This window comes from Acanthochromis polyacanthus, chromosome 12, assembly GCF_021347895.1.
Source record: "Acanthochromis polyacanthus isolate Apoly-LR-REF ecotype Palm Island chromosome 12, KAUST_Apoly_ChrSc, whole genome shotgun sequence".
NCBI lineage: Eukaryota > Metazoa > Chordata > Actinopteri > Pomacentridae > Acanthochromis > Acanthochromis polyacanthus.
The window spans coordinates 22,993,143-23,018,599 of NC_067124.1; the positions used below are offsets into that span (position 1 = coordinate 22,993,143).

Consider the following 25,457-nt stretch of genomic DNA (forward strand, 5'->3'; position numbering starts at 1 on the left):
TCAAATTGTGATACTTACATTTAATTTTGTTTAAAACAGGCAAAAAGCACCTGCCAAGAATACATCTGGTATCTGGTGGCATTTAGAAATTACATCATATCTTGAAATCGTGAATTGATGCAAAGTTGGAACCTTTTTACCGAGAAGATTAAACATACCAAAAAACGGACATTTGTGCTTCTTTAATTGTTTATCTGATCTAATTCTAACAGTATATTATAACATATCATAAAATATTCAGTTACTTTACATTCAGGCACTGAGCACAGAGTATATTGAGTAAAAAATCCTTGTTTTGATTTTTATTTTTAAATGTCAGATAAAAACAGAGTTTGCTTTGAATGCCACAGTCCCTGTGGTTAAAGTTCATCTGACTACGTGGCAACCTATCAGAATTTTATACCACAAAGCAAGTCTGGGTGAAAACATTGTTGATGACGTGTTTGTTTTATGAACCTAAGTATGGGGACATTTACCGACTGCAGCAACTTACTGATATTTATATTTCTGTCGATAGTTCCTGGTAGTAAATAATTATTTGAACTGACAGGATTACTCTGTTAGCAGACCTAGAGAAACTGAATCTGTGAATTTTAGTAATTTATAATTTGACTGATCAACTTTACTGGGGATTTTTTATCAGTAAGACCTTTGTCCCAAAAATGTAAGACTGAAGATATGAATTTGAAGACCTTGAAATAAATGTTTTTAAGACCTACATATACCCTGACCGGTGAAAAATTATCATGGGTAGCAAAGTGAAATGATGACATATTTAAAATGCCTCTATTGCTTTATATCCCTGTCAATATAATTTTTGCAAGCTACATGTACTTTAGTCCCTCCTGGGATTTTGGACTCAATTCTTCCAGTGATCTGATTGGTAAACTCATGCTGTCGGCAGATCTGATCCTATGATTATACCTTCTCCAGAAACACATGGACACAGAGCCCAGTAAACCCGACTTAACATCAAAGATCGCTGGATAACAGATTAATATGATTTTGTAATACAGGCCCCTTGGTTAGAATTCAAAATTCATTACTTTATGACAAAAAGCTGAAAACCCAGACCTGCCTGGAAGGTGGGTTGTGGAGACTGCTGACAAAGTAAAGCTTTGACCGCTTTTCATTCATCATCACATTCAAACATTTTGGCTCCAAACAAAAGCCGCGAGCGAACACTTGAACAGCTCCCAAAAGCTTCCTCTAAAAATACCTGCTGGTCACTTTGATGTCAACAGACTATGAAGAATGTTACAAAACCGTCTCGTTTCAGCAGGACTGTCAATGGAAATCTTAGAAGATGAAATAAATAAGGATCACTGAGCGTCAGTTTCATCTCTTTGTGCAATACCACTGTCTCCACTTAGCGTCCTCGGTCCTCCTGACAGTTACAACCTCCCTGAGTGTGACGGAGACCAGATTTCATCCTGAGAGTCTGAGTCGTCCAATTCAAAATCCCCCGTCCCAGACACTACAGCTTTGTTTCTGGTGCGTGAAGCAGCTCCGTTGATGTCGGCCAGCGGGACATAGGAGTAGTCCTGGCGCTCGGGGAAGTGGGACGCCACTGAGCTGCAACATGCCTGTATGATGTGAACCAGCAGGCTGAGCGACAGGAGAAAGGCCAAGATGAAGGTGATTATCAGCCATGTTCTCCTGAGGAAAGAGGAAGGCTTGATTAATTTGACGACTCTGCAGCTCAGTAAGTGGAACTACAATCGTGGAGGTGGCCACAAAAATCTAGCAATTGTCTCGTATGTGCATGTAAACACAGCAACAGTCAATAAATTACGAGAAATGATAATTAACGTGCAGCATTCCCTGAGCGCATGTGCAGGATGTATTACAACTCACATAGGGTCCTTTTCTCCTCTGTCTTTATATGTCAGGTCTAATTTTACTACAGTGACTAGCAACTTTGACTTGCAAAGATCCCTTGTACATTTAAGTAAATTCTCAAAGTCACTGACATACAATTAATGATGTAATATATGTGCAGACACAGCATAACTTATCTATCTTGTCTGTTACTAAAAGGAGGGAAAAAAAACTAGACACAGAGATGGACAGCTTACCTGTTGGTGAAACACTGTTCAGGGAACTAACTAAGAAAAAAAAGCAGTAGCCCCTGAATGAGCTGAAAATATGAACTAAACTTAACCCTATGCTTGTAAAACACAACAAAAATGGCACTTTAACAACTCTTGTTTGAATTACTGCAGCTTAAGTACAACCAGTGAAGCAGCCAAATGCAGCGGACATCGTGGTGACTACAAAGATTCCCAAAATAAAAATGAATATGTCTATAACTGTTTGCTGTCTCATCACTGAGGATAGGAGTACATTCTATCAGAACTAGTTTGTCGGGTGCACTCTCAGACATGTTGGAAATAAAAAGCTTTCCCCATGTGTACCTGATCCGAACAACTAAACTCCAAGATGGACGGAAAAATTGCCAGTAACAGAGATGGAATATTGTTTAAATATTAAATATGGGATCAAAAGTGTATTAGGGGTGCGATGGATCACAAAATTTGAGGTTCAGATCAAATCACAGCTTTTGGGTCATGACTTAAATCACTGTTTGGGTCAGCAAAAAAAGTAAATTAAAAAGTAACAAAGAGATAAAGAAAATGCCATGGCTGCCACTCCCAGCTGCTTCTACATGCCCTGCTGATGTGAACACACAACTGCTTTGTGTCTTGTCACTGTGACTCTGCATCAAGATTTAGTCAATTATTCCCCACTGAGGCAGAGGAATGTTTGTTTGTCTGTGTGTTTCTCTGCTTGCCTCTTTGCAAACAGGATTACACAAAACAAACGAACAGATGCAAATTGTGAGATAGGGCATTGGCCTTACTTTAAAAAGTAACGGGCCTGATGATTCTGAGGTTGACATACGTAACAAATCCTGGCGAGGATTCATAAGACGTGACATCAACTACAGTCCACTATAGCACCAACACGCATGTTTTCAAACAGAATCTCCTAGATCACATTCAGTCTTCAGCTTGGCTGGTCGAAACAAACAATAAACAGATACTTTATTCAATCCAGAGAGTGAGCCAATTATGGCATGTAGTGGTTTCAGAAAGTTGCCAAAGATTGGTGATGTCAAAACGGCTCGGGGGATGGAGGTTTCCAACGTTATCTAACACACACTTTGGACAGACCATCAGACTAGCCTAAAATTGCCAGTGACAGACAGAAGTTCCAATTTTCTGGTCAAATAAAGCTTAAAACTATTTTTTAAAAATCTTTTCTCCCATGTCCATGACCAGTGTCCATTCAAAAAGAGCTCTACAGAAACCATAGCAACAACTAACAATCCCTAACTTGCATGTGAAAGGTGAGGAGGCTAATGAATGCATCCCATCCTCCGAGTGTCAGCCTTGTTTACATGTTAAAGAGAGCCTGAGACAAAAGGCCAAATGCATGTCTGGACTGCCTTGGAGATTTTTTTGTTGTTGTTAGTTTTTGTTATTTTGATTTTTTTCATTGACAGCAGGAAGCCGACATCTTTTAGTTTTCAAAATAGAATTATTTCTTTTTAAACAAAAACTGTCACATTGAGAAATGTAGCATTGTTGTTCTGAGCGTCTTGAAAAAGACTCTGCTTGGACTAGCCTCGAAGCATTTGACATATTTTTGATTTTCATAAAGAACTGGTGGGTGTAAATTTAAGGCACACTGACAGAAAACAGAGCAGCCATAAAATGGGTGTTTAGACGGCTGGGACAGAAGACAGCACGACCAGCTGAGTGTTAAATAACATGCATTTGGAAAACAGATGGGGCAAATTTTCTGCATCTGAGAGATGTTTAAGAGTCTTTTTTTTGTATTTCCCAGCTGTCATTTATGCAAGGGAATAGATTCTATTATTTCCCCTTATTTATTTTAGTACATAATTGGGAGTATTTGTCTCGCATGCTGAAAATAAATCAAAAGCTGATACTGCGGAAAAAAAGTGCTAAAACTGCAAAATGCCAGAGTTTATTGAGCGGGTATCAAATGGACAGCAGAGGTGAAAGGTCAAAGGTTAGGGTGGGTTCATGTGACTTGTTCTTTGACACTTACTCTGTCAGATAGGGCTGTTCTCTGTTAGCTTCTTTCTCTCGTCTCCATGATGTAAACATCTGTTTGGCCAGACAGTGTCCAGCTGTAGAGAAAGAAGAAGAGGTCAGTAAATTACAGAGGACATCGGCCATTCCTGGTCACCGTTTTTTTTTTTTTTAATCCCATCCTGAGTGAGAAAGTAATTTTCTGCACTGGAAATAAGTTAAACCACAGGTACCTTCAGTTTGTCTGTGAACTGGCTGCTTCCTTTGTAATTAAAATCCCATCCAGACCGACATCTTTGTATTTTAAGGTGTTTTTCTTTCCTGCATAAAGAGCTGCTGGTCCAGTTTTGTGTTGTTTTCTTATCAAATAGGTCAGCGTGAAATCTGAGAAATATCATGACAAGACCCAGTAAAATGCTCAGCAAATTTGCTGGAAGAAATTGCAGTTATTTGACTGTATTTTTGGAATATATTTGTTAACACCAGACCAAATTGTTACTTTTAAAAGTCATATGAGATATTAAAAGCTGCTGTTTGCAAGGTACTCACAGAGATAACAGACGGTAAAGAAAACCTGAAAATGTATTTATTATCAGGTATCAGGCAACTTCATTCTAGGACTTCCAAGCAGATTTATGAATGTTTTTTCACAACGGGTATTAGAGATGACGAGGAAGTGAAAGTCCTGCTGAATGATTTAATATGTGTGCTCAGACTGAGTTATGGCTCTGAGAATGAAGATCAGGTTTAGCTGATAACACAGTGCTGCCACAATATTTTCACAGAAAGCTGCTGACTACGAATTCAGAATTCACTTGCTTATAGACAGAAAACGCTCAAATGTGTGGTTTTGAATTGAAGCAGCATCATTTTTGACTCTTTCTGATATGTACTGGTTAATCTTTACATGTATTGGTTAATCTTTACAGCCTTTATTTCTACTGTGCTATTGCTTGGGAATAAAATTTTCATTTTAAGTAATTTACATTTTTGTGTTTAGATTAGAGGCAGAGTCGAGGTAAAGACAAAACCTAGTAGTCATGCAATGCCATTACCTATACACAACATGCACTAATAGGCATTTCTATTGGTTTTTGCCCACTCTACATGCATCATGATGGAAGGTTTAATAGCATCTGTCAGTATAATATATTACAGCACCACAAGCCAGTTGCAAAAAGCAATCACACAGCTGAATCAATACGCCTCTAAAACCAATGTAAAAATAAAAAACAGAGCATTATAACCTTCATGAAGGGTGATTTTATTGCAGACCTGTTGAATTTGTTTTCATGAGATGAACCTAATGAACTGGTAATAAACTGCAGAACAGAAGGTCATAAACAGTGTGAGTTGGAGCTACAGTACTGAGCATGGAGTTTCTGAAGCTGATATACAGGTGAGTAATATTTGCAGTTATCCCAGTTGAGTCACCACATTGCTGCTCTGTTTGGATACATAGCAACAAAGACAGAGCTGTTTCCAGCTCTGCTCTATGTAAACAGTCAAACATTAGCTAAACGTGAGCACACACACACACATTTGAAAACAATAAGGAACACTGTCTCTTCTCTGTGTCCATATTGAGGCTAATATGCACATTTAGTGTCACTAAATTCTGTCATACACACCCTTTCACCGTTACACTTTGGTAGAGATGCATTTAGCCTGTGAGTACCTCCAAGTATTTTCAGAAATGGATGAAAGGGCAGAGAAATAATAAATCAACAATGAATGAAAGTAAGTTAGTTAAAAAGGTTCACCTGTCATAATATGTTACTAAACTTCCAATCTGATCTATTGTCTAATCAGTGTAACTCTATTTCTTAATCTCGGTTAGTGTTTTTCTACCCTGAAACCCAACCTTTTCCAAAACAGTCAGTGTAGTGAGTAATTCTAGAAACATGACCCTTTATGCTGATTAAGCTGTCTGACAACAAAAGCAGCAAAACATGTAAATGAGAACAGTTACACCTAGAATTCATTTGCATTAAAATAAAGTATAGATGACCCACAGAGGGCAGAAGGACACTGAAGAGATGCCTTAGGCCGTTTTACATCGTATGTCAGGAAAAAGGACAATTTCCTACTGTCTAAGTTTTTGTGTAATCACATAACAAATGTTGACATAGGTGATAACACAGTAAAGATTTGTTCGTTAACCTGTGTTTAGATATATTTTATCAGAGGGTCTGCTGTAAATAAGGATTTGGTTCATTAGCCTCTCTCATTGCCAGACGCTTGCTGTGATGCCATTTTGTGCAGTTTCCAATAGAAAAGCAGGCAATGAAGACGACAATGAGTGGTTTTCATGTTATTCAGTTGTTCACTGTGGACAGAGCTCTAATGTGGACGCCCCCACATTAGAGCTCCACCACCCTAACATGAGTAATACAAGCACATACACTATCAACCAAAAGTTTGTCACATCTTCTCATTCAGTGATTTTGCTTGATTATTTCATAAATTGTAGAAAACAACACTGAAGACCTCAAAACTATAAAATAATACATATGCAATCATGTTGTAAACAAAAAAGTGTTAATCTACAATGTAGTAAATAATACAAATAAATAAAAAGCAAATGTATCCAAACGTTTGACTGGTAGTGTCTGCAAATTCAGACAAAACCACATCTTTAGGTGCAGGTGGGAACAGGGAAGAGGAAGCAACTGAGATGTTTCATGTAGATAATCATCTCAACATTTAATTCAGTCGTGAAAACCCTGAATCTACTCATCAGCTAGATGAGGCAATGATGTGACCCATGTATGCTTATGTGTGTGTGTGTAGTTGTTTAAAAATGCATGCACCTCTGTGTAAGGTGGAATTGGTTTCTTCTCTCAGAGTGGCATTACAGCTGCCAGTTTGCGGGTCACATGGACACAGGTTATCACAGTGACATTCCTGAGTACAGTTTGGACCGAAGAATCCCAGAGAACACACTGATAAAAAGACACAGAGAGAAACAAAAATAAAGTGGCATGGCATGTTTTTCACATTTTAGCAAAGACAAGAACAAATTTAGTGCCAGAAAAGCACACTAAATGTCATGAAAGCTACATTATTTTAGTGGTTAAGCAAAGAACAGTTTTGTTTCTGAAGGTTTCGCACAGTAAAATTTAAGACCATCTAGACCTCTTAACTATAGCATAAAATGCAGTTTTAAAAACCTGCTCCCCTGCCACACCAGCAACAATATAAAGTAGGATTTAATAAAACCTAAGGCTGTAATGGCGTGGAAGGATTTATTACATGATAATTTTTGATATTTCCCATCAGTGTAGACTATGACAATATTCTTTGCTTTTGCTAAAATTGATACAGGCTATTACGATGTTCCTCAATATTGCAGCTAGCAGTAGCAACAGTATTTATATTTTATTTATTTATTTCCAAAATGGAACAGTTCGTAACAATGAACAATTACATGTAATAATGAGAGACTACAGCCATACAGCTAATTTCCATCTCGAGTCCCATTTGCAGTGGCTGAACTCATATGTAGTGAAGGACATCTAGTGCGACGTAGTGCAACCTGTAGTTACAGGAACTGAATTGACACAAACGTTAACTGTACATTATAAAAGAGCTTACGTTGTTGACAGGTGTTACCCCGGAAACCAGGAGGGCATGTGCAACGGCCAGAAACGGGGTCACAGGAACCACCGTTATTGCAGGAACAGGTCTGATTGCAGCCGTCACCATAGAAACCTGGGAGGCACTCTTCAAAGATAAAAAAATAAAGCCATGTAATGAATGAATGAGTCATATTTTTCTGTCCTTTAATAAATGTTTACAGAAACAATAATCCCAAACCAAAGCAAACAATCGAGTATGTAAGCCCTCCAACACAAAGTACCGTAAGCAAAATTATGTGCATTGCACTGTGCAACTTAAAACCATGTATATTTGATTGAGTTCATCAATAACTCCAATTCATAAGAAACTAAGTGTGAAATAATATGTGGACAAATAAATCTTACAGCATTTTCCAAAGAAAGCAAAGGAATTAAAATAGGTGCAATTATTTTCACAAGTGTTTGAGAATTTATTAGACACACAGTGCTTATTTCCTTTCACAAAAATATGGGAAGTGCTGACATAAATCTCGGATCAAATACAGATGTACCATAAGTCCAGCTTTCAAAACATTTTTTGTAAAGAATAAAAGGTTTATTTCTCTGCTAATTTAGACAATTCCACTTCATCACAAAAGCTGAACAAAATAAAGATGGCACTTCATGAACTTTATTTTAAGTGACTTATCATTAACTATTTTAGTCAATCGATTCTGACTAAAACATAGCTTATGACTCTTTTTTATCAATTTTTCCCATGACACAACCTCCTCTTCCCTCACTACTTGGGATATCAATTTACTCCTTTCTGTGGTGCTTTTCTCACATGATCACAACAAGATCATAAAATGTGATGCTGACGTTGCAGAACCTAGAATTGCTCGTTTTGCTGTCACTCTTTGTTAATGAGATTTCACAGTATTTATAAAAGGAGTGCAACCAGCAGAGTCTTTCTGTTTTATCTGTACAAACTGTTTTGAACTGAAGAACTGAAGACCATTCAAGGGTAAATCGTAGAAGTAGAAATCAGTAAAAATCAACTGGACTTTTCTTGTAGGTTCTTGAAACCTACAAGGTTTCAGACAAGGTCTGAAACTGCTTTGGAGATGACACCTGTGTCAAAATCGAACCCCAAGAAGTAGAAGACGTCACAAAGCACATCAACTCGGTGGATAGCACTTAACTTAAAACACATCAATCCCAAGGATAAAACACCAACAACATTGTTTATGCAGTCCAATGCAGTGAAGAGTGCACAGACTTGTGCAAACAAAACAACAGCTTCACAAGTCTATTTGAGGACAGCAATGTACACATTTTGGACTGAGAGAACAGACAGTTTGAGAGAAGATTGAAGGAAGCCATGTATGTCAAACTGGAACAGCCATCTCTAAACAGAGAAGGGGGTTTGGAACACTGTGATAAGGTCTCTCCCCAGAAAGTTTCGCCATAGTAAACATCTTGAGTCTCTCCTGACTTGGCAGATTCACATCCTCTGTTGTGTAAACTGGCAGATCCACCACCATGATTGCTGCTATTGTTGGAGGACCATCTGGTTTCACAACAATTCACACCTTAAGGCATGTGAATCCTGGGTCGTCAATGGGCTGTTAGCCATGTGAGTGACTATAAATTCTGTAACTTTTCAACTTGAGAAAAAGGCAGTTTATAATCCAACAGAGGAGCCAGAGTTAATTTTATGACTTCCTTCAAGGGTTAGCTGTTTTGAAAAGTTTTGCTGTTGGTAAATGGAGCAAAAAAAGCCATTTTAAAAGCTGATGTCACGCGCGCGCGTGTGTGTGTGTGTGTGTGTGTGTGTGTGTGTGTGTGTGTGTGTGTGTGTGTGTGTGTGTGTGTGTGTGTGTGTGTGTGTGTGTGTGTGTGTACATGTTTATCTATACCGGTGGGGACTTGGTGGGGACTTTGACCTGACTCCACGCTATCTCGGTGGGGACTCGCGTCACGGTGGGGACCAAAAATGAGGTCCCCAAGGGGGGAAACAATGTTTTTTTGGCCATGTTGTTGTTACTGAAAAAAGTAAAAGTGCAAAAAAGTTTCTTTCGGGTTAGCCATTGTTTTGGTGTTGGTTAAGGTTAGGGTTAGGGTATGGGTTAGGGGTTAGATATGAATGGGAGTCAATGGTAAGTCCCCATGGGGATATAAGAACCAGACACGTGTGTGTGGATGTGTGTAGGTGTGTGTGTGTGTCCCTAGATAAGGTTTGATTACCTTGGCTACAGTTCTTCCCTCTCCATCCAGCATCACAGGCACAGCCATCTGCAGCACAGAGGACATAGACAGAAAGACGTCAAACACTGCAGAACAACGAGTCACCAAGCAGTGATAGAAAAATGTCGATCCATAAGTTAAAATCTCCCCTAGACATGTTTGCAAATACATAAACACTCGGTTCTTCTAACAAGTTTTACTTCTGAATTAAATGTCTTAATATCTAAGGATGCCAAATGCTTTGATATTGATTATGTAGAAATAAAAACATCAATTTTTACCTCCGCCAGGAGGTTATGTAATCATCGGAGTTTGTTTGTCTGTCTGTCTGTCTGTTAACAGCATAACTCAAAAAGTCATGGACGGATTTTCACCAAATTTTTACAGAATGTCCGGAAGAGCAAAAGTAACAATCGATTAGATTTTGGAGGTGATTCGGATCACCGTCTGGATCCAGGATTTTTTTTGAAGGACTCTGTACAATTGAGAGAGATGACCTTCTGTTGTGCTGTTAACAGACAAACAGACAGACAGATGGCCTGGCGGAGGTCTGCGCTCTCCGAGTGCTTTTCTAGTTGTTTGTATTTTTTTTAAACCAAACCCTAAAATTCTCGCAAATGTCCCCTATCCACAGATGTAGAGTTAATTTAATATGGCTCTGAAACAAAATCCCCCCCAAAGGATGGCCTGATGGGGTTGAAAAAAGAAGAGGCAAACAGAAACATCTAAACAAAATCTAAAACTTCACATTCAGTCTCTTTTTTCACCACCTGTGGCACTTGAGCTTCAGCTTCACACTTACTGGGAGTGCAGAAGCCATGGGGTCCACATGTCTGACACACCAGAGAATCACAAGCAGCACCCTGCCAGCCCTCCTGACACCTACAGTGTCCGTCCACACAGTCACCGTGTCCACTGCAGTTTGCCGGCCGGCACCGACGCTGATGGACACAAAGGATGGTGGAGACATTCCGACCACAGCGCCACCTGTTGTCTGGATTACTGGGAGGGAAGGATGACAGGTAGAATGTATGGACAGACAAAAGAAGAGCACATATAGGATCAAAGAAGTGCCATTTCAATCAAATGTGTTGTACACATTTTCACATCACATGGTATAGAAAAAAACATTCCAAATGTAAAGTTTCAGACATATGAAGCATTTCCTGGCTTACCAATGATCGGAGGGGTAGCTGGCCAATGAGCCATTAACCACAAAGGTGGAAGACCCACCTCCATCCAAGTTAATGGCATTGATCACTCCATACTTCTTCAGGAATTCTGCCACCTCCCAAAGACTCATTCTGTACGAACACAAAAACAAGTCTAATGCTGACGGAAAGCTGGAGACAAACACTCAAAACAGTCAGCCATTCTGGCAGAATGACACTGACAGTGACTGCCAGACACCATTCCCTCAGTCAGTCCTTCACAACAACTCAACTCAGTTTAGCAAAGGCATTCAAAGACTGCAGAAGAAAAATCCCACTGAATTTGGTAATCCTCTGACTATAGCAGCGCAAAATTTGTGTCTATGTATAGCCACTATGTTACAAGCAGTAGTATATATGCTTGGCAGTAGTATGCAGTTGCGGAATATATACATAGATGCAGATCTACTGCATGTGTATAAAATGTAACCTCTTTGCAGCCTCAAAGCAAGCTATAAAGTAGTATAACTTAACAGAAAAGGTACAAAGTATTAACATAATACATGTACCTGAAAAGTTTTCATGGCAAATGTAGTTTTTTAAACATCACCAAAGGATTTCTTGCTTAACACGTTCACAAAGGGTTCACATACTAAAATCAAGAACAGTAGTAGATGCTTATATGCAGAGTAAGCCCTTAAAAAGAAATTGCACCAAGCTGAAGAAGCTCGATGCTAAGCCAGATATGATGTCAAGACTTTCAGTCATCATGAAAAAGTGCCAACATGCGAAATGTTGCACAACAATAATAAAAGCTGGCACATTAACTTTTTTTTTAAACTCTGGCATACAAGCATTTGTTTGTTAACAACACTACATGTTGACCAGCTAAAGTCACAGCAGAATATATGGGTTGCCATTTGTCATTTATTTGCTGCCAAATTTCAAAAAGGCCTTTAACACGATACATGATAGGACGTGAGAGTGGAGAAAGAACAGAGGTAAGAGAGATGACGCTGTAAACAATGTAACTGTATGTTGATGCTGCTATGAACAATGCACTTTGCTTTAATTTGTGTTTGCTAACCTATTTTGAATTGAAACTATCGCTGACCTCAGCACATTGATAAGATTGCCAGGAGTAAGATGAGATAAATGACTAAATGGTCCCTGAGGGAAAATTTGTCTTGGACCATTTCCACCGGGCCGCTTGTGCCTCAAAGACAAACAAGCACCTTCAAAACAACAGCCATCAGCCAAAGAACAAAATACACAGACAACAAGCTAAAAGATGTACTAAATAAATGAATATGTGGATGTACACAAAGAGTAGCAGCACAGAGATTTTGCAAATCTGCTCAGCAAAAAATAGTCCATACATTGCAACATTGACATTAAAATGTGAGCAACTGAATATATGCAAAACAGAAAATCTAAAAGCAGCGATGACACAAAAAAATACTTGAGTTCATGTGGTAAATTCAAATAATCTTTTCTTGTTGTTAATGCATTTAGTTTAGGAGCTTGTCTGGCTTAGTGATAATAAAGGCCCCTCACCAAACAACAAATCCTTTTACCAATCAGGCAGAGAGATAAGCCTGACCTGACATGTCCTAAAATAGTGACCATTCAGAGGGCAAGTGATAAAGACACTGGTCAGTCCAGCTGTCTCACAATATCCCATTCGACACTTGTGTTTTGTGGTGCATGGAGTGCATTTGCTTTAGGGTGTTATTCTCTAATTAATAAAGAAAATGATTAAGCAATTATTACAGCAGTCATTAATTACATTTATGTTGCTGACTAACCTTTAGGCATCAAAACACATCATTTCTTTTTAGAGCCTATCTTCCCTGTGAATTTTCAGCTTTCATAAAGTAAAATATGCAAGTGGTAAAAGTAAATACAACACATAAATCCATTTTTAGTCAACAGTCATAACCAAGATGTGTACACGCTTTGAGACACCATGCCACATTTTCAGCAGCCTCCACTAGAAACATTTGACAATTTGAAACTGCAGGCTTGTTGTTGTTGAGGACAAAGGGTCCGTCTCGAGGTCACTTCTTTTGAATTTTCCATGTTTTATTGAGCAGGTGGAGGCGTGATATTGATCTAAGATACACAGAGAGCAAGCGGACATATGCAGACATGCCAGTTTGTTGCGCTTCTAAAGGCGAGATCATTAACAACAACACATTAATCTTTGGAGTCACTTCAGGTTTGCAGGGTCACCGCATCGAGGGTAGAAGGAAGGTCAGATCAATACAAATCGATCGGTGAAGGGGGCTTAGTGGGCTGAGCTGACATGAGCCTGACAGCGTTAGTTCATCTCACTAACTCGCTCTTTCAGGGCTATAAAACGACCTTTTTTTACAGCACCTCTATTCATCACATTCGCCATCAGATTATTTTCATTCTCAGCCTGGAGGCTCTTTATTGATGCTTCCTTCCCCACAGTCTGTAATATTGTAGCATTTTTTGTTACAGTAAACTGTCTTTGTCACAACAATCCATTAGGAAGCAAACAAACAGGTTGAATAAAATTATTTAGGTGAGTACGCTTCCGTTTCTGTTTGCTCTTATATTGTATTTATATCTGTCTACTAGGTTTTAGGGTTGGGCATTAAAGTTGTGTCCCAATAAAAATGTGTTTGTTGTGTCAAGTTTTGAAAAGCATGTGGAAAATTGGCATTGAGTGCTTGGCCAGTTTATTTGGCACGTTTACTTGTTTAATGATAAGATATTTCCTGAGCTAAAGCAACAAAACTGTTTATTTAGGCAAAGTCCTCGTAGAGGTGTTTGTGTCGTGAGAACATAAAACACTGATGCAAAAAAAACAAACATTGGCTTCTTTAGTTAGAAGGAAAGCATTTAAACTTCTATTGAAAACAAAGAGGCATTTGTTTTTAAAGAAAAATTTGTAATTACAATGATTTTACATGTATTTTTTACAATTATGTCAAAACTTTCACTGATCTGCTATAAACAACTTTTTTCGGTGAATGAACACAATCCAGAGAGCATGAAGGTCGCTCTGCTCTGTGTTTGGTTCAATAGTGGCTCAGGTCTATGAAATCAAACCCTGCATATTTAATTCATACTTGGGGCACTTTGTGTTAACTCAAAGGCCTGTGAGTCTCTTTAGGCTAATGGAATAAATTATCATACGTTTTTTTTCCTCATTCACATCTGTATCGACTCTTTCTTTCTCCCTGGAAGGAGACTACCTCTCTCATCCAGTTACTGGGTGGTAAATATAAAAGTACTGCCTCCATTTCATCAGTATTTCTTGCTGACTAAATGTTTAGAAGAAAACAGGAGCGAGCTATAAACATCCTTTAGCACTCTTCTTTTCTTACCCTCTTTGTCCCGTCTGTCCGTCGATGTGAAACAGGATTAGCTTTCCCTCTGCATCGTGGCCCACTGCTGTCCTGGCTGACACCACATCTACGAAAGTGCTTAGAAGCCCTGCAAACATAAAATAAAAAGGTTTGCTCTTAAGGCTTATTATTAAAAGAAGTTCAAGAAGGCTTATTGTATCACACTGTATTAGTCTGTCTTGGAACAGCTAATTTGTGTCATTTTCTATAAAAAGTCTTGGAAGAGCCACAGAAATGTGCATTTAATATACATTAATTCTATTTGTTTAACAGTTTTTTGTTTTTAACACAGTGTTTGGTATTTTTTATATTCATCTCACGTTTGGAAGGTCTAACACCTTGTCTTAACAGCATCTGTACATCCAATTCCAAATCAAAGTCACAACGGCATGGGGCTCTCTGCACTGAAAATGTCAAGTCGTTTTTCAAGATAAAGACAAAACCAAAACACAGAACTAATGAAAGTGTCCCTCCTTATCTGTTTGTGCATAATACAGCAGGTGATCAAGACAAAATCCATCAGTATTACACAATGTGAAACACACCATGTAACACGTTTTGCAACACTAATGGAAAAACGTCATTAATACAACTCAGCACAACTATTTCACTTCAAAATGTACTGCTTCCTCTGCAGGCTTGACGTTACATCAAGGTGTTCAGCTGCTGCATCAAGTTGTTCACAATTTTAAAGTGTTTCCAAAGTCATAATCTAGACGACTTAACCAAATTATTACTTTTCACAACTCAAATTAGCTCTTGTAGGGTTCAGCTGTTGTGGAGTATTTACAGCCATTGCTTGCTCAACGCCACTTTGACATGCCTAACTGACACCCATACTATCAATCTGTCGCAATCCAATCAAGTAACCATCCAGCTTGGAACTAGCTACTTCTTTGTAAGAACTTTGGAGGAACTTTGTGCAGAAATTTAGTGATGAATTAAAACAGTTTGTGCAACCTGGTCCAGGGTGTTTGCAATCTAAAACTGGAACTTAATTTGAGCTCTCCAGTATTTTTAGACTCAACACTCGACTGTCTGCGGTTGAGCTGCATGTCAGTGGTGTCGGCACCAGGCATCATAGAGGAAGTGCTTCACCGAAAAAATAAAAAAACAACTTAAAATATAGGCCATCAAAGAGGTAAATATTTTCTGTGTTGAAAAAAACATTTCGCAGTAAAGACCTGAAAATCAATTCCTTAATTTGGAGATAGATATTCCAAATAAACAACATGTTACCAATGATAAGGTCAAGTTTCAGGGTTATGTAAACTCCTACAAATCACTTCTGGGAAAACTCATCCTCATCTATTTTACAGTGTGTTAGTGCGCATGTGTGTTTGTGTGTGTGCACATGATTCTGGCTTACTAAGTTGTGTACATTTAACAAAACCTCGTGAACTTTGGCGGGTCTACACACTTTCACTCTTGTTAATCAAACATGGCTGTGTTGGTGTTTCGGTGGTGTGATGTGGTTATATCAGGTCACGGACGAGTTTCTGTGCTATGCAAACATTGGAGAGCAACATTGGTGATTTGGTTACATTTAATTACTGCTGAACTGAAGCTGATCTAGTTGCTACCTCCCAGCCTGGGCTGAGGTCAAGTGAACTGATCCTAGACAATGGGAGAGTAGTCTAGAAAGGACTGGAATGTTAATTCAGTCTGTTGAAGTTAAACATTGGAAAAATTCTTGAGTTATTTTGAACAGTCATGATTACAAGTCTATTGACAGCCTGTGTGATGTTAAGCAGTCGGTTGGCTTAATCTTAAACTGCCTTTTCTACATTATTTTTTATTTTTCTGATTAATTCTTTCCTTGTTGAAGAGGTGGCAAAGCCTTCAGTGTTTGAATTAACCAAAACCTATTTGCTGTGTTTAAAGACCAATTTCTGCAGGTTAAAAAGAAACATCGCTTTCAGCTGTTTATTTTTGCAGTCAGGACATGGATATACAACACCTACCTGTCTCCTGTGTCTTGTCACACTCAGCCTCCATGCTTTGGTTGATGTAAACCTCACCATCCCTCAGCAGCCAAATCACACCACTGACCAACTGGACAAACGGGTTGGACTGGTCCAAAACATCTTCCTGTGACAGATATCTGAAGTGCCAAAAGAAAGATAATACATCATTACAACAGCCCACAAAAACTACTATTATATTTCTAAACTTGACATTGTTGACAATCAGCCAGTCAACAATGGGCAAATTGGGTCCATTGCTGACTGGCCCGTTGGTCAACACTGCTGGTTTAGAGCAGGTATAAAAGCAGGGATTGCATTGTCATGGTTAAATATGGTGAAATTAACCATCTCTGCACTCTTCTGAGCTGCAGAACTGAAAGACACTGTACAGAGATATGAGACTTCAATGAATTTGCTGAAAAGGGGTACAATTTGGGACCGTTCAGAATAAGAAGCTAATTGCTAGCATGCTACTTTACAAACAGCCAACATGTTGTGCTCTGAGAAAAAAAACATTATAGGCAGCAAAGTGAGGGAACTAAAAAAAAAAAGAAAATCTAATTTTCAAAACAGTTGTGCATGACATCACCAGTACACCAAACACATTTAAATTCAGAAGGTTTGAGGAATGGCAAAAGTAAATGTCTTCATACCTCTAAAACATTTACTTTACACTTCAAAGATTTAAAAGACCACAACAAAAATGCATATGAATTTTAACCATATGGGATTTTCAATACACAGTCACTTCAAGGTCTACTTTTTGTTCTGTCTGACAAAAGAGGTTCAGCCCTTCACAACACATGATTTGCCACAAGTTAACTTATGGTAGCAACAGTGGCAGACCAACCCGTTTACATCTTGCAGCAGCTGTTACTCTTTGATAAAGTCCATAAAAACACTTATCGATCTGATAACAAACAGATATCAACATTTCAGATCCAGATTAGTCACGTGGTAAAACAGCTGGTAGTACTCTGAACTTTATTTAACTCAGCAGGGCGAGGCTACTTAGCAAATTGACGTTGTTTTTAACATGGAAAAGCTAAAGATCAGATTAGATAAAGTTCGCTGAGACAGAAATTTCCATTACCAGAATTGTTTTCACAATTTCATACATATCTTATTGGTGTTATTTGTGAGAAGCCAGTGTCCACAGGAGGTGTAAACACAGCTTTTCCGTTGCATCGCACTGAGACCACAAGTGGCCATTTTATGGATGAAGCAATATTTTCTATTTTAAAATTAGAGGTAGGTTTGTTATTAGCCTGACTTACAGGTGCAGAACAACATATTAAAACTCCTCTGTGTGGTTGTGAGGCAACAACCCAACCACAGAGAGTGTTGCATCAAGTAGGAATTCCTGGCATTTGTGACCTCAGTTATCAAACAAACAAGTTAAATAGACCTCTTATATGTTAACGGTGAGAGCACAGATGGTTGTTTGTGTGGGTTATTGAAATGTGTTCACCTTCTAGTGGCAGTGTAAAATGTGGCTCTATAATAGGGGAGTAATCAAATAATCCTTTTGGAATGAAGTTTTTTTTTTTTAAACTCTTATCTGTTTTAACCTTTGGGTGGATCTTCAGTGAGCAATCATTTAAAAAATGTCCTCCGTTATTGACAAGACAATTGGATAGAAGTTTCAAGCATTTCTATTGTCCATTCTCTATACACCGCTTTATCCTCACTAGGGTCGCGGGGGGTGCTGGAGTCTATCCCAGCTGACTCGGGCGAAGGCAGGGGACACCCAGGACAGGTCGCCAGTCTGTCACAGGGCTGCATTTCTATTGTGATTTATTATTTTACCATTACAACCCACAGGTTCAGCTGTGAGTCATGCAGACTTTGTGGATTGCTTTCAAGTTGTTCCTTAAACTAGAACACAGGTTAAAAAGCTACAGGCCTGTGCATAACAGGAAGCTACAAATTTGCAAATGTGGTTCACATGACATAAAACCAGAGAAGAGGCCAGTGGCAGGGGCAGACATGAGAAGAGATTACATACTAGAAATGTGAGGTCAGGTGCAAACCAGCAAAGAGAGGTCACAGACAGTGTGTTGTGTTTCTGCAAAATGGAACTTCTGTTTAAAGACATGTCTGTGCACTCATGATAACTTTCATACAGGCGGCCCGTGTCTTATCAAAATAAAAGCAGTTTGCATGCTGAATGTTGTAATCTGGCAGCTTGCCATAGCTCGCCTGCAGCATTTCTAGGATTTCTAGGATTCTTGTTTCTAACAATTGTCAACTAGCTTTGAGTTTCACTTCAAACTTCAAGTTCACTTAAAGTTCACTTGAAGTTTTTAAACTTTGTATTATATTATAGTATTGATTGTATTATTTACTGGAACGGTGCTAACAATATTCCGCTGCATCTTAGAACAAGGTATTAAAAAAACAGTTTACATATCATCATAGTTAATAGGTGGCGCACATAAATGGGGAGTGGGTGAGCAGGCATGTTCAAAACCAAAACTGTGGAGCAAATACTATGTAAAAAGGTCCATTAGGTGGCAATATTTTTCCCTTTTTCTGTGCCACAGCTGGCTGCTGAAAATCTTTCATACTATTCATTCTTTGAATCTCTAAAGTTCTTTTGATCTCTCTAAAGACAGACAGTCTTTCTGTGATTACTAGACTACCTTCTTATTTGTGAATTACTGATTGATTGCTGCAGTTTTAAAAGAAATCAATATGAGAAATGTGCCAATTATGGGGTCTCCCATTTCATGCAACTGCTTTATTTCGGTAGGTAAGGTGAGGGTTAACATAAAAGCGGAGCTAGCAGACTGACGAGAAGAACTGGTTAACAGGAAAGAAAGACTCCACGCATGAAAGGAGCTACTACAGGGAACTAAAGTTGCAGAAGCTGTCTGTGGTTTTGAGTTTTATTATTAGTTTTGTCTGCACCTCTTTATGTATACAATAACACAGGGCTCAGCCCCAAAGAAAATAAAACTATTTTATTCAGTAGAACAAGTGTGTTACCTTTTGTCTACATCGTCAATTAAACAAGTGTTAAAAATGGTGCATGTGGAGGTCCTGGGCTGGTGTGGTTACACGTGGTCTGCAGTTGTGAGGCTGGTTCGATGTACTGCCAAATTCTCTGAAACACCTTTGGAGACGACTTATGGTAGAGAAATGAACATTCAATACACGAGCAACAGCTCTGGTTGACATTCCTGCTGTCAGCATGCCAATTGCACGGTCCCTCAAATCTTGCCACATCTGTGGTATTGTGCTGTGTGATAAAACTGCACATTTCAGAGTGTCCTTTTATTATGGGCAGTCTAAGGCACACCTGCGCACTAATCATGGTGTCTAATCAGCATCTTGATATGGCACACCTGTGAGGTGGGATGGATTATCTCAGCAAAGGAGAAGTGCTCGCTATCACAGATTTAGACAGATTTGCGAACAATATTTGAGAGAAACGGTGATATTGTGTATGTGGAAAAAGTTTTAGATCTTTGAGTTCATCTCATAAAAAATGGGAGCAAAAACAAAAGTGTTGCGTTTATATTTTTGTTGAGTGTAGAACTGTATATTGAAGTGACTAAGTAAACCTGGTACCCGAAAAAGAACATACTGACAATTTGAAAAAGTGGCACTTCTTTGGCTCAAACTGAGGCCCTTAGACTTCTCTTCCATCTGACATTAAACACTAATGCGAAATACACAAGAAACACACAATGTCTCACTTATTTTGAGTGACATGAGGCCATGCAGAGTTCTGATCACTTGGATGAACCTACCCTTCCACAATAGAAGCGTGATTGTGTTCAAAGTCACAAGCAGTGTTTTTCAGTGTCACAGATCCAAGATGGATTTCTTACCCGAACACCAGGCTGCCATCCCTCCGGATTCCAAACTGGGCGTTTTGCACTCCGTGGCTGTCCTTAACCATCCTGCTGTTGCTCACCACATTTCCCAAACATGCGCCTGAACTTGTGTTGAAAAAGCCGGCATTCTGGGCATACAGACACCCAGCAGCTTTAGCGGTCTCCTCCACTGAAACCCTCTGATTCATCTTACAGCCGTCAGTCCCTCCTGGCTCCAACACTGACACCGTCCTCAACGGGTCATGGACCACCGTCATGTGACCTGGACACAAAGACGCAGCAGGATGAGATGAAATTAATTCTTTGGGGACACAACGTAAAACTCCCACACTCAGAATTACAATAAAACATGAGCTGAACTCAATGCTCACTGTCATACAGTATATACTAATTAAAGTCTAGTTCAGTGAGCAGTATAATGTTTTTTACTTTAATAACATTGTTTCATCAATATCAGTTGCTGTTAGTTGCAATATTTGTTCCACACAGAGAATCCAATCAGTCCAAAACATCCACACTGATGAAGTTATTTTGCATTCCTGTAACTTCAGACATCTTTACTAACCATAAACCTGTCTGGAGCTTCCTGGCACATCCGACACGAAGAGCATGGACTCAGCGACCGGCCCGCTGTGGTTACTCGATGGCCAGCTCTCGTGGGTGGTGTTGCCATGAGTGATGGACTGACAGCTTCTGACATGGCGGTGAGAGTGGGTGGGTCCGTGGCCATCAGCATAAGGCTGCAGGAGGTCATCATCCATAGAACCTCTGCAAAAGGAAATATTTATTCCTTTTAATTGCGGGGAACAAAGACCAACTGGAAATAACAACTCTGTGTATGGTTCGATAATTTGCATATACATCGATGTATGTAGGAGATTTGCTTCCAAGTTGTATCAAAGTGCTTGTACATCGTCATCTGCAGAGAGAGCCAATCAGGCCCAGAATTGATCAACATTTCGTCACAATTTAATTTCTTGCGTTTCTTCGTCATTAATGACAGTCAATGAATGTCTTCGGGTTTTGGGCTGTTGGTTGTTCAAAACCAGTATTCTGAAGATGTCATCTTGGGTAATTACAGGAGACTTTATTTTAACTCAATTTGAACAACTTACAGGCAAAACAGAAATTTCAGAAAATATTCAGCCGATTGTTACAGGTTATTATCTTGATAATGAAAATAATCAATAGCCACAGGATGAATTAGTGATTGTTCTGCATAATGGCTAATTTATAAAATTCCAAACATATTTAGCATATTAAACATATTAATTAAACATATTCTTAACTACTGTTAAGAATTATCACACGTGACTGTTTTGCAATCATATTAGATTTTGGTAACAATTAAATAAATGTTTCATTTGCGTTGTCAGAGATATACAGTGCATCCATCTGTTTTTGCCTTCACTATTTACATCAAATTACAAAATACAAATACTGCAATAGCTGATATTACCTCTGTTACCCACTGGTATGTTACCCATTGGTATTTTTCAAGGAAAATACAAACCCAGAATGAGCTCTGTTATTACCATCCACAACAACACAGCAGTGTGTTCAGTAATGTCAACAAATCCTGTCATATTTCATTGTGTCTTGCTGACTCACAGTGGAAGGAAAACATTCCCACAATTCTGAAAGAGATAAATAAAAAAAAACTTCCCTTTGGGGACTCTGTGGAAATGGTATATGTTTTTAGTGTTGCTTTTTAAAATATAAAGAAATCCTGTGTTGATTCATCTAATGGGGTAGATTTCATCACACTGGTCAAATCAGAGTTTCATCATTTGTTGGAATGTGTTTTCTAAAGAGCTGAGCTGCAGTTTCTCTTAAGCCTCAAGTAAAAACAGTCCATGTCCAATCTAGCTTTTCAAAACTTTAATATCTCATCATTATTTTAATGTTTAACTTATATCCGTGACTTCCTCTTTTAGTCATGCTGCTATTTGACACAAGTGGATTTGTCACGTGCCATTTTTCCCTAAAGAACTACTTCCTTGAAGAACTGAACACTAGAGATGCTGATGGCAGTATAACATAATTTAAACAATAAATCAGCTATGTTTTTTCTGCAATCTGACATTGAAACTGTGCAAAGTTCCCTAAAATACATGAATTGGGCTTGAAAGTTGCATTTGCAGTTTCTCTGCTGAAACAATAATATCTTCAATTTGCTTGTTTTCACTGTAAAATCGTACACAAACACATGATATTTAATTCAGTTTAGGTTATTTGACTTTAACCCTGCTGGATTGACAGCTTGAACTCCTGTATCGGATTGGAAACTGGACAGATGATTGCCAGATGAAGATCAGCTGACTGTCTGTTAAATAATAACAAAATATGAGAGTTTCTTTTAAAGGAGATGGCAGCAAACAATTTGAGTCAGTGGCGATTCTAAAGGTTTTTGTAGAAGAAAGACTTTATGTAGACTTGTGAGAATTTAAATCCCCAGATTGTTTGCCATATGAAAAGCCTAATTATACTAACAGATTTGTTTACTTCCCTCACGTAATTAATGCGCTCTTTCAAATTAAGTGGTCTTCTTTAGTTCATATTCAGAGAAATATATTTTTTGCAACTGAGGCATACAGCTGTAGTCAAGTGAGACTCTTTATGTGTTTTTTGCCACCAAAAAAATCTAATTACCTTCATCATATACAGAGACATTTTGCTAACCTTATACCATTGTGCATGACCATTCTCCATCAATGATTAAAAATCGGGGTGCAACAGAGCCATTTCCTTTCATATAATCGAGAAATAGTAGTGTCTCAAGAGTTAAATGTCTGTTTTTTGACAAAGAAACCAGCAAAAGTGATCTATTGACTGACGAATCAGTTAGTTCCAATACATATACTGGCAGTTCCACTCATTCTGAAGGTATAATGAAGGGTTGACACTACTACTACTGGGTGCAGAATCAGACATAGACTGTTAAGCACTCTGGCATAAAAAGCTCTATGCAAATGTAGTCAAACTATCATTTACTAAACAGAAAATGGCATGCACTAAAACAAGATCAGACTGAGGTCACCTCCACAGTGGGGGAGGGTCCACCGTTATGAAACTGCAATCTGGAGTAAAATGACATGGCTGTCTACAGGCCAACACTTGATATGGAGCTCCACATAAAATTAGCTTACATGCACTTCATCACATTTACATGTTTCTTTTTTAATACTACTGTAGTTTTTCTAATATCCATGCAGGCCTGGGTGATGCTGAGCTTATTTTTATTAGCTGCATCACATTTTTACTATTTTGACTACTTCGCTCCTCATTCAGGTAAATATGAGTTATTTTATCATTTTTTTTGTACGATTAGATCCCCTCCATATTTGTCCATTTCTTCAGTTTCAATTTAAGTCCAGGATTTTCAAACCTCACATACCTTCTCTATCACAAGATGTAACTATCTCTTCCTACAAGGCACTGCGGCGAAGTTATTATTATCATTTAAAAATGAAGAAAAAGACTTCTGCTAATCCCACAGCAAGAAAAGCATATGAACACAGGGGAACACTGTATTATAAAATAGCAATGGTTTAAATAATACACACTGATGTCTGAAATAGCTTCCTCTTTCTTGGGTTAAAAGTTACGAATGCAACAAATTATTTTCATTGTCTTGTAATCTTGAGATTATTTTTCAGATTGTTTTTTCTTATATAAAGTCTGAAAATAGTAAAAAAAAAATGCTGATTGAAATTAGTTATTAGTCATTAGTCAAATTAGTCACATTTCAAAGGGATGCATACGGATTTCCTGACTTGCTAAAACAATAGTTTAAAGGGTAAAAATATTCTTTTTTTTTTTTTTTAAATAATCACCTTATATAATAAGAAAGGTCACAAATTCATCCATTTGAAAAGCTGGAAAAAGAAAACTACAACAAAAACTTATACAAAATATTTGTTGATTAATGTTCCATCAATTAAGAAACTTTTTCGCAGATCTGTGCATTTTTATTAAAAAATGAAAAATTGTTTGCATGATGTTAATAACGTTTAACTTGTTTACATTGCACGTGAGTGGTGCAGCAGCGCCATCTTGCGGCTAACTGGTCGAACTGCAGCAACATTTTCAGAGAAGCTGTCAGCTTCCTTGAAAAACGAAAATAAAACTTGATGGCTCATCTTGTGACTCAAAGTTTGGTCTAAACAAGTCTTATATGCAGTTGAAATCATGAAAAAGCATGAAAAGTGAAATGTACCAAATGTGTTCAGTATGACAGATATAGTTATACCATTCGCTGTATTTATTATTTAGTAATAAACGCATAAACGCATTTCAAGTTATTTTTTTAAAATATGTATTTTTATTAAAATGGTGGTCTTGGGGGCTTATTTTATTTGGGATCAAACGACACACATGAAATGTCTGAACTTTGAACCACTCTAAGATATAAGTCTGTAAACACCGGATGCTGTTACCCAACAGCTGGCAAGTCAGGTTAACATGAATCGATGCGCTTACGTGTAAGCATGAAAACACTGCGTCATTTTAATTTTTAATAGATTTTACCCAAAATACTCTCAGCCAGGTACCTTAACTGTCAACCACGATGTAAAGAAACACATGTGGACACACTTCTCTAAACCCTCAGACTTGGCCAACGGCAGCTAGCAGGCTAACGTTAGCATTTAGCTCAAACATGAACCAGATTCTTACCGGGTGTTTTTGGTGTCGGACAGCCGAACGCAGAGCCACAGCAGCAGCCACACACGCGTACATTTCACCGACCCTGCTGCCATATGAGGAGGAAAACTAACCTGCCACACTCCTCTCTCCTCCTGCTGGATCCGACATTATCCAGCTAGCACTCAACACACAGCACCAGAGTAAACGCCACACAATGTACTTCCGGTTACTATACAAAATAAAAGCCAGCAGCTGGGAAGTAAAATCAGCGTTTTGAATTCATTATTTTTATTTTCTTAACAGGAGGTAAGAAGAAGAAATTAAAGCTGCAAGCAGTGTTTGTTGGGTCCTCGCATGCGCAGCCTGGCTGGCCCACGCATGTCCGCTACGTGGCGCTAAAACTGAGAGTGTAAAGTTTCAGCCAGATTGTTCCACGCATAGATATCCATAGAAAGGCTAGATAGCTTACAGACGCTCTAGGCCCATACACACGGAGGCCAAGGTGGCTGCAGCGTGAAAGCGGTGGACGCGACAATGTGCTGAGGTTTTCAACTGTTCGAGCCAGAAAATGTGAACGTTTGTACCCAGGC

General features: G+C 38.5%; 1 protein-coding gene across 1 annotated transcript; it reads right to left on the reverse strand.

Moving 5' to 3' along the window:
* On the reverse strand, nucleotides 1-25,084 carry nagpa (N-acetylglucosamine-1-phosphodiester alpha-N-acetylglucosaminidase). Its single transcript, XM_022216150.2, has 12 exons — nucleotides 24,898-25,084; nucleotides 20,786-20,988; nucleotides 20,215-20,482; nucleotides 16,373-16,512; nucleotides 14,388-14,496; nucleotides 11,050-11,178; nucleotides 10,677-10,876; nucleotides 9,875-9,922; nucleotides 7,662-7,790; nucleotides 6,878-7,009; nucleotides 4,081-4,162; nucleotides 1-1,659 (listed from the first exon to the last, which is right to left on the reverse strand). Exons 1-12 carry the CDS (start codon nucleotides 24,978-24,980, stop codon nucleotides 1,395-1,397), a joined length of 1,788 nt encoding a protein of 595 aa, XP_022071842.1. The 5' UTR covers nucleotides 24,981-25,084; the 3' UTR covers nucleotides 1-1,394.
* Between the last annotated feature and the right edge of the window lie 373 nt (nucleotides 25,085-25,457).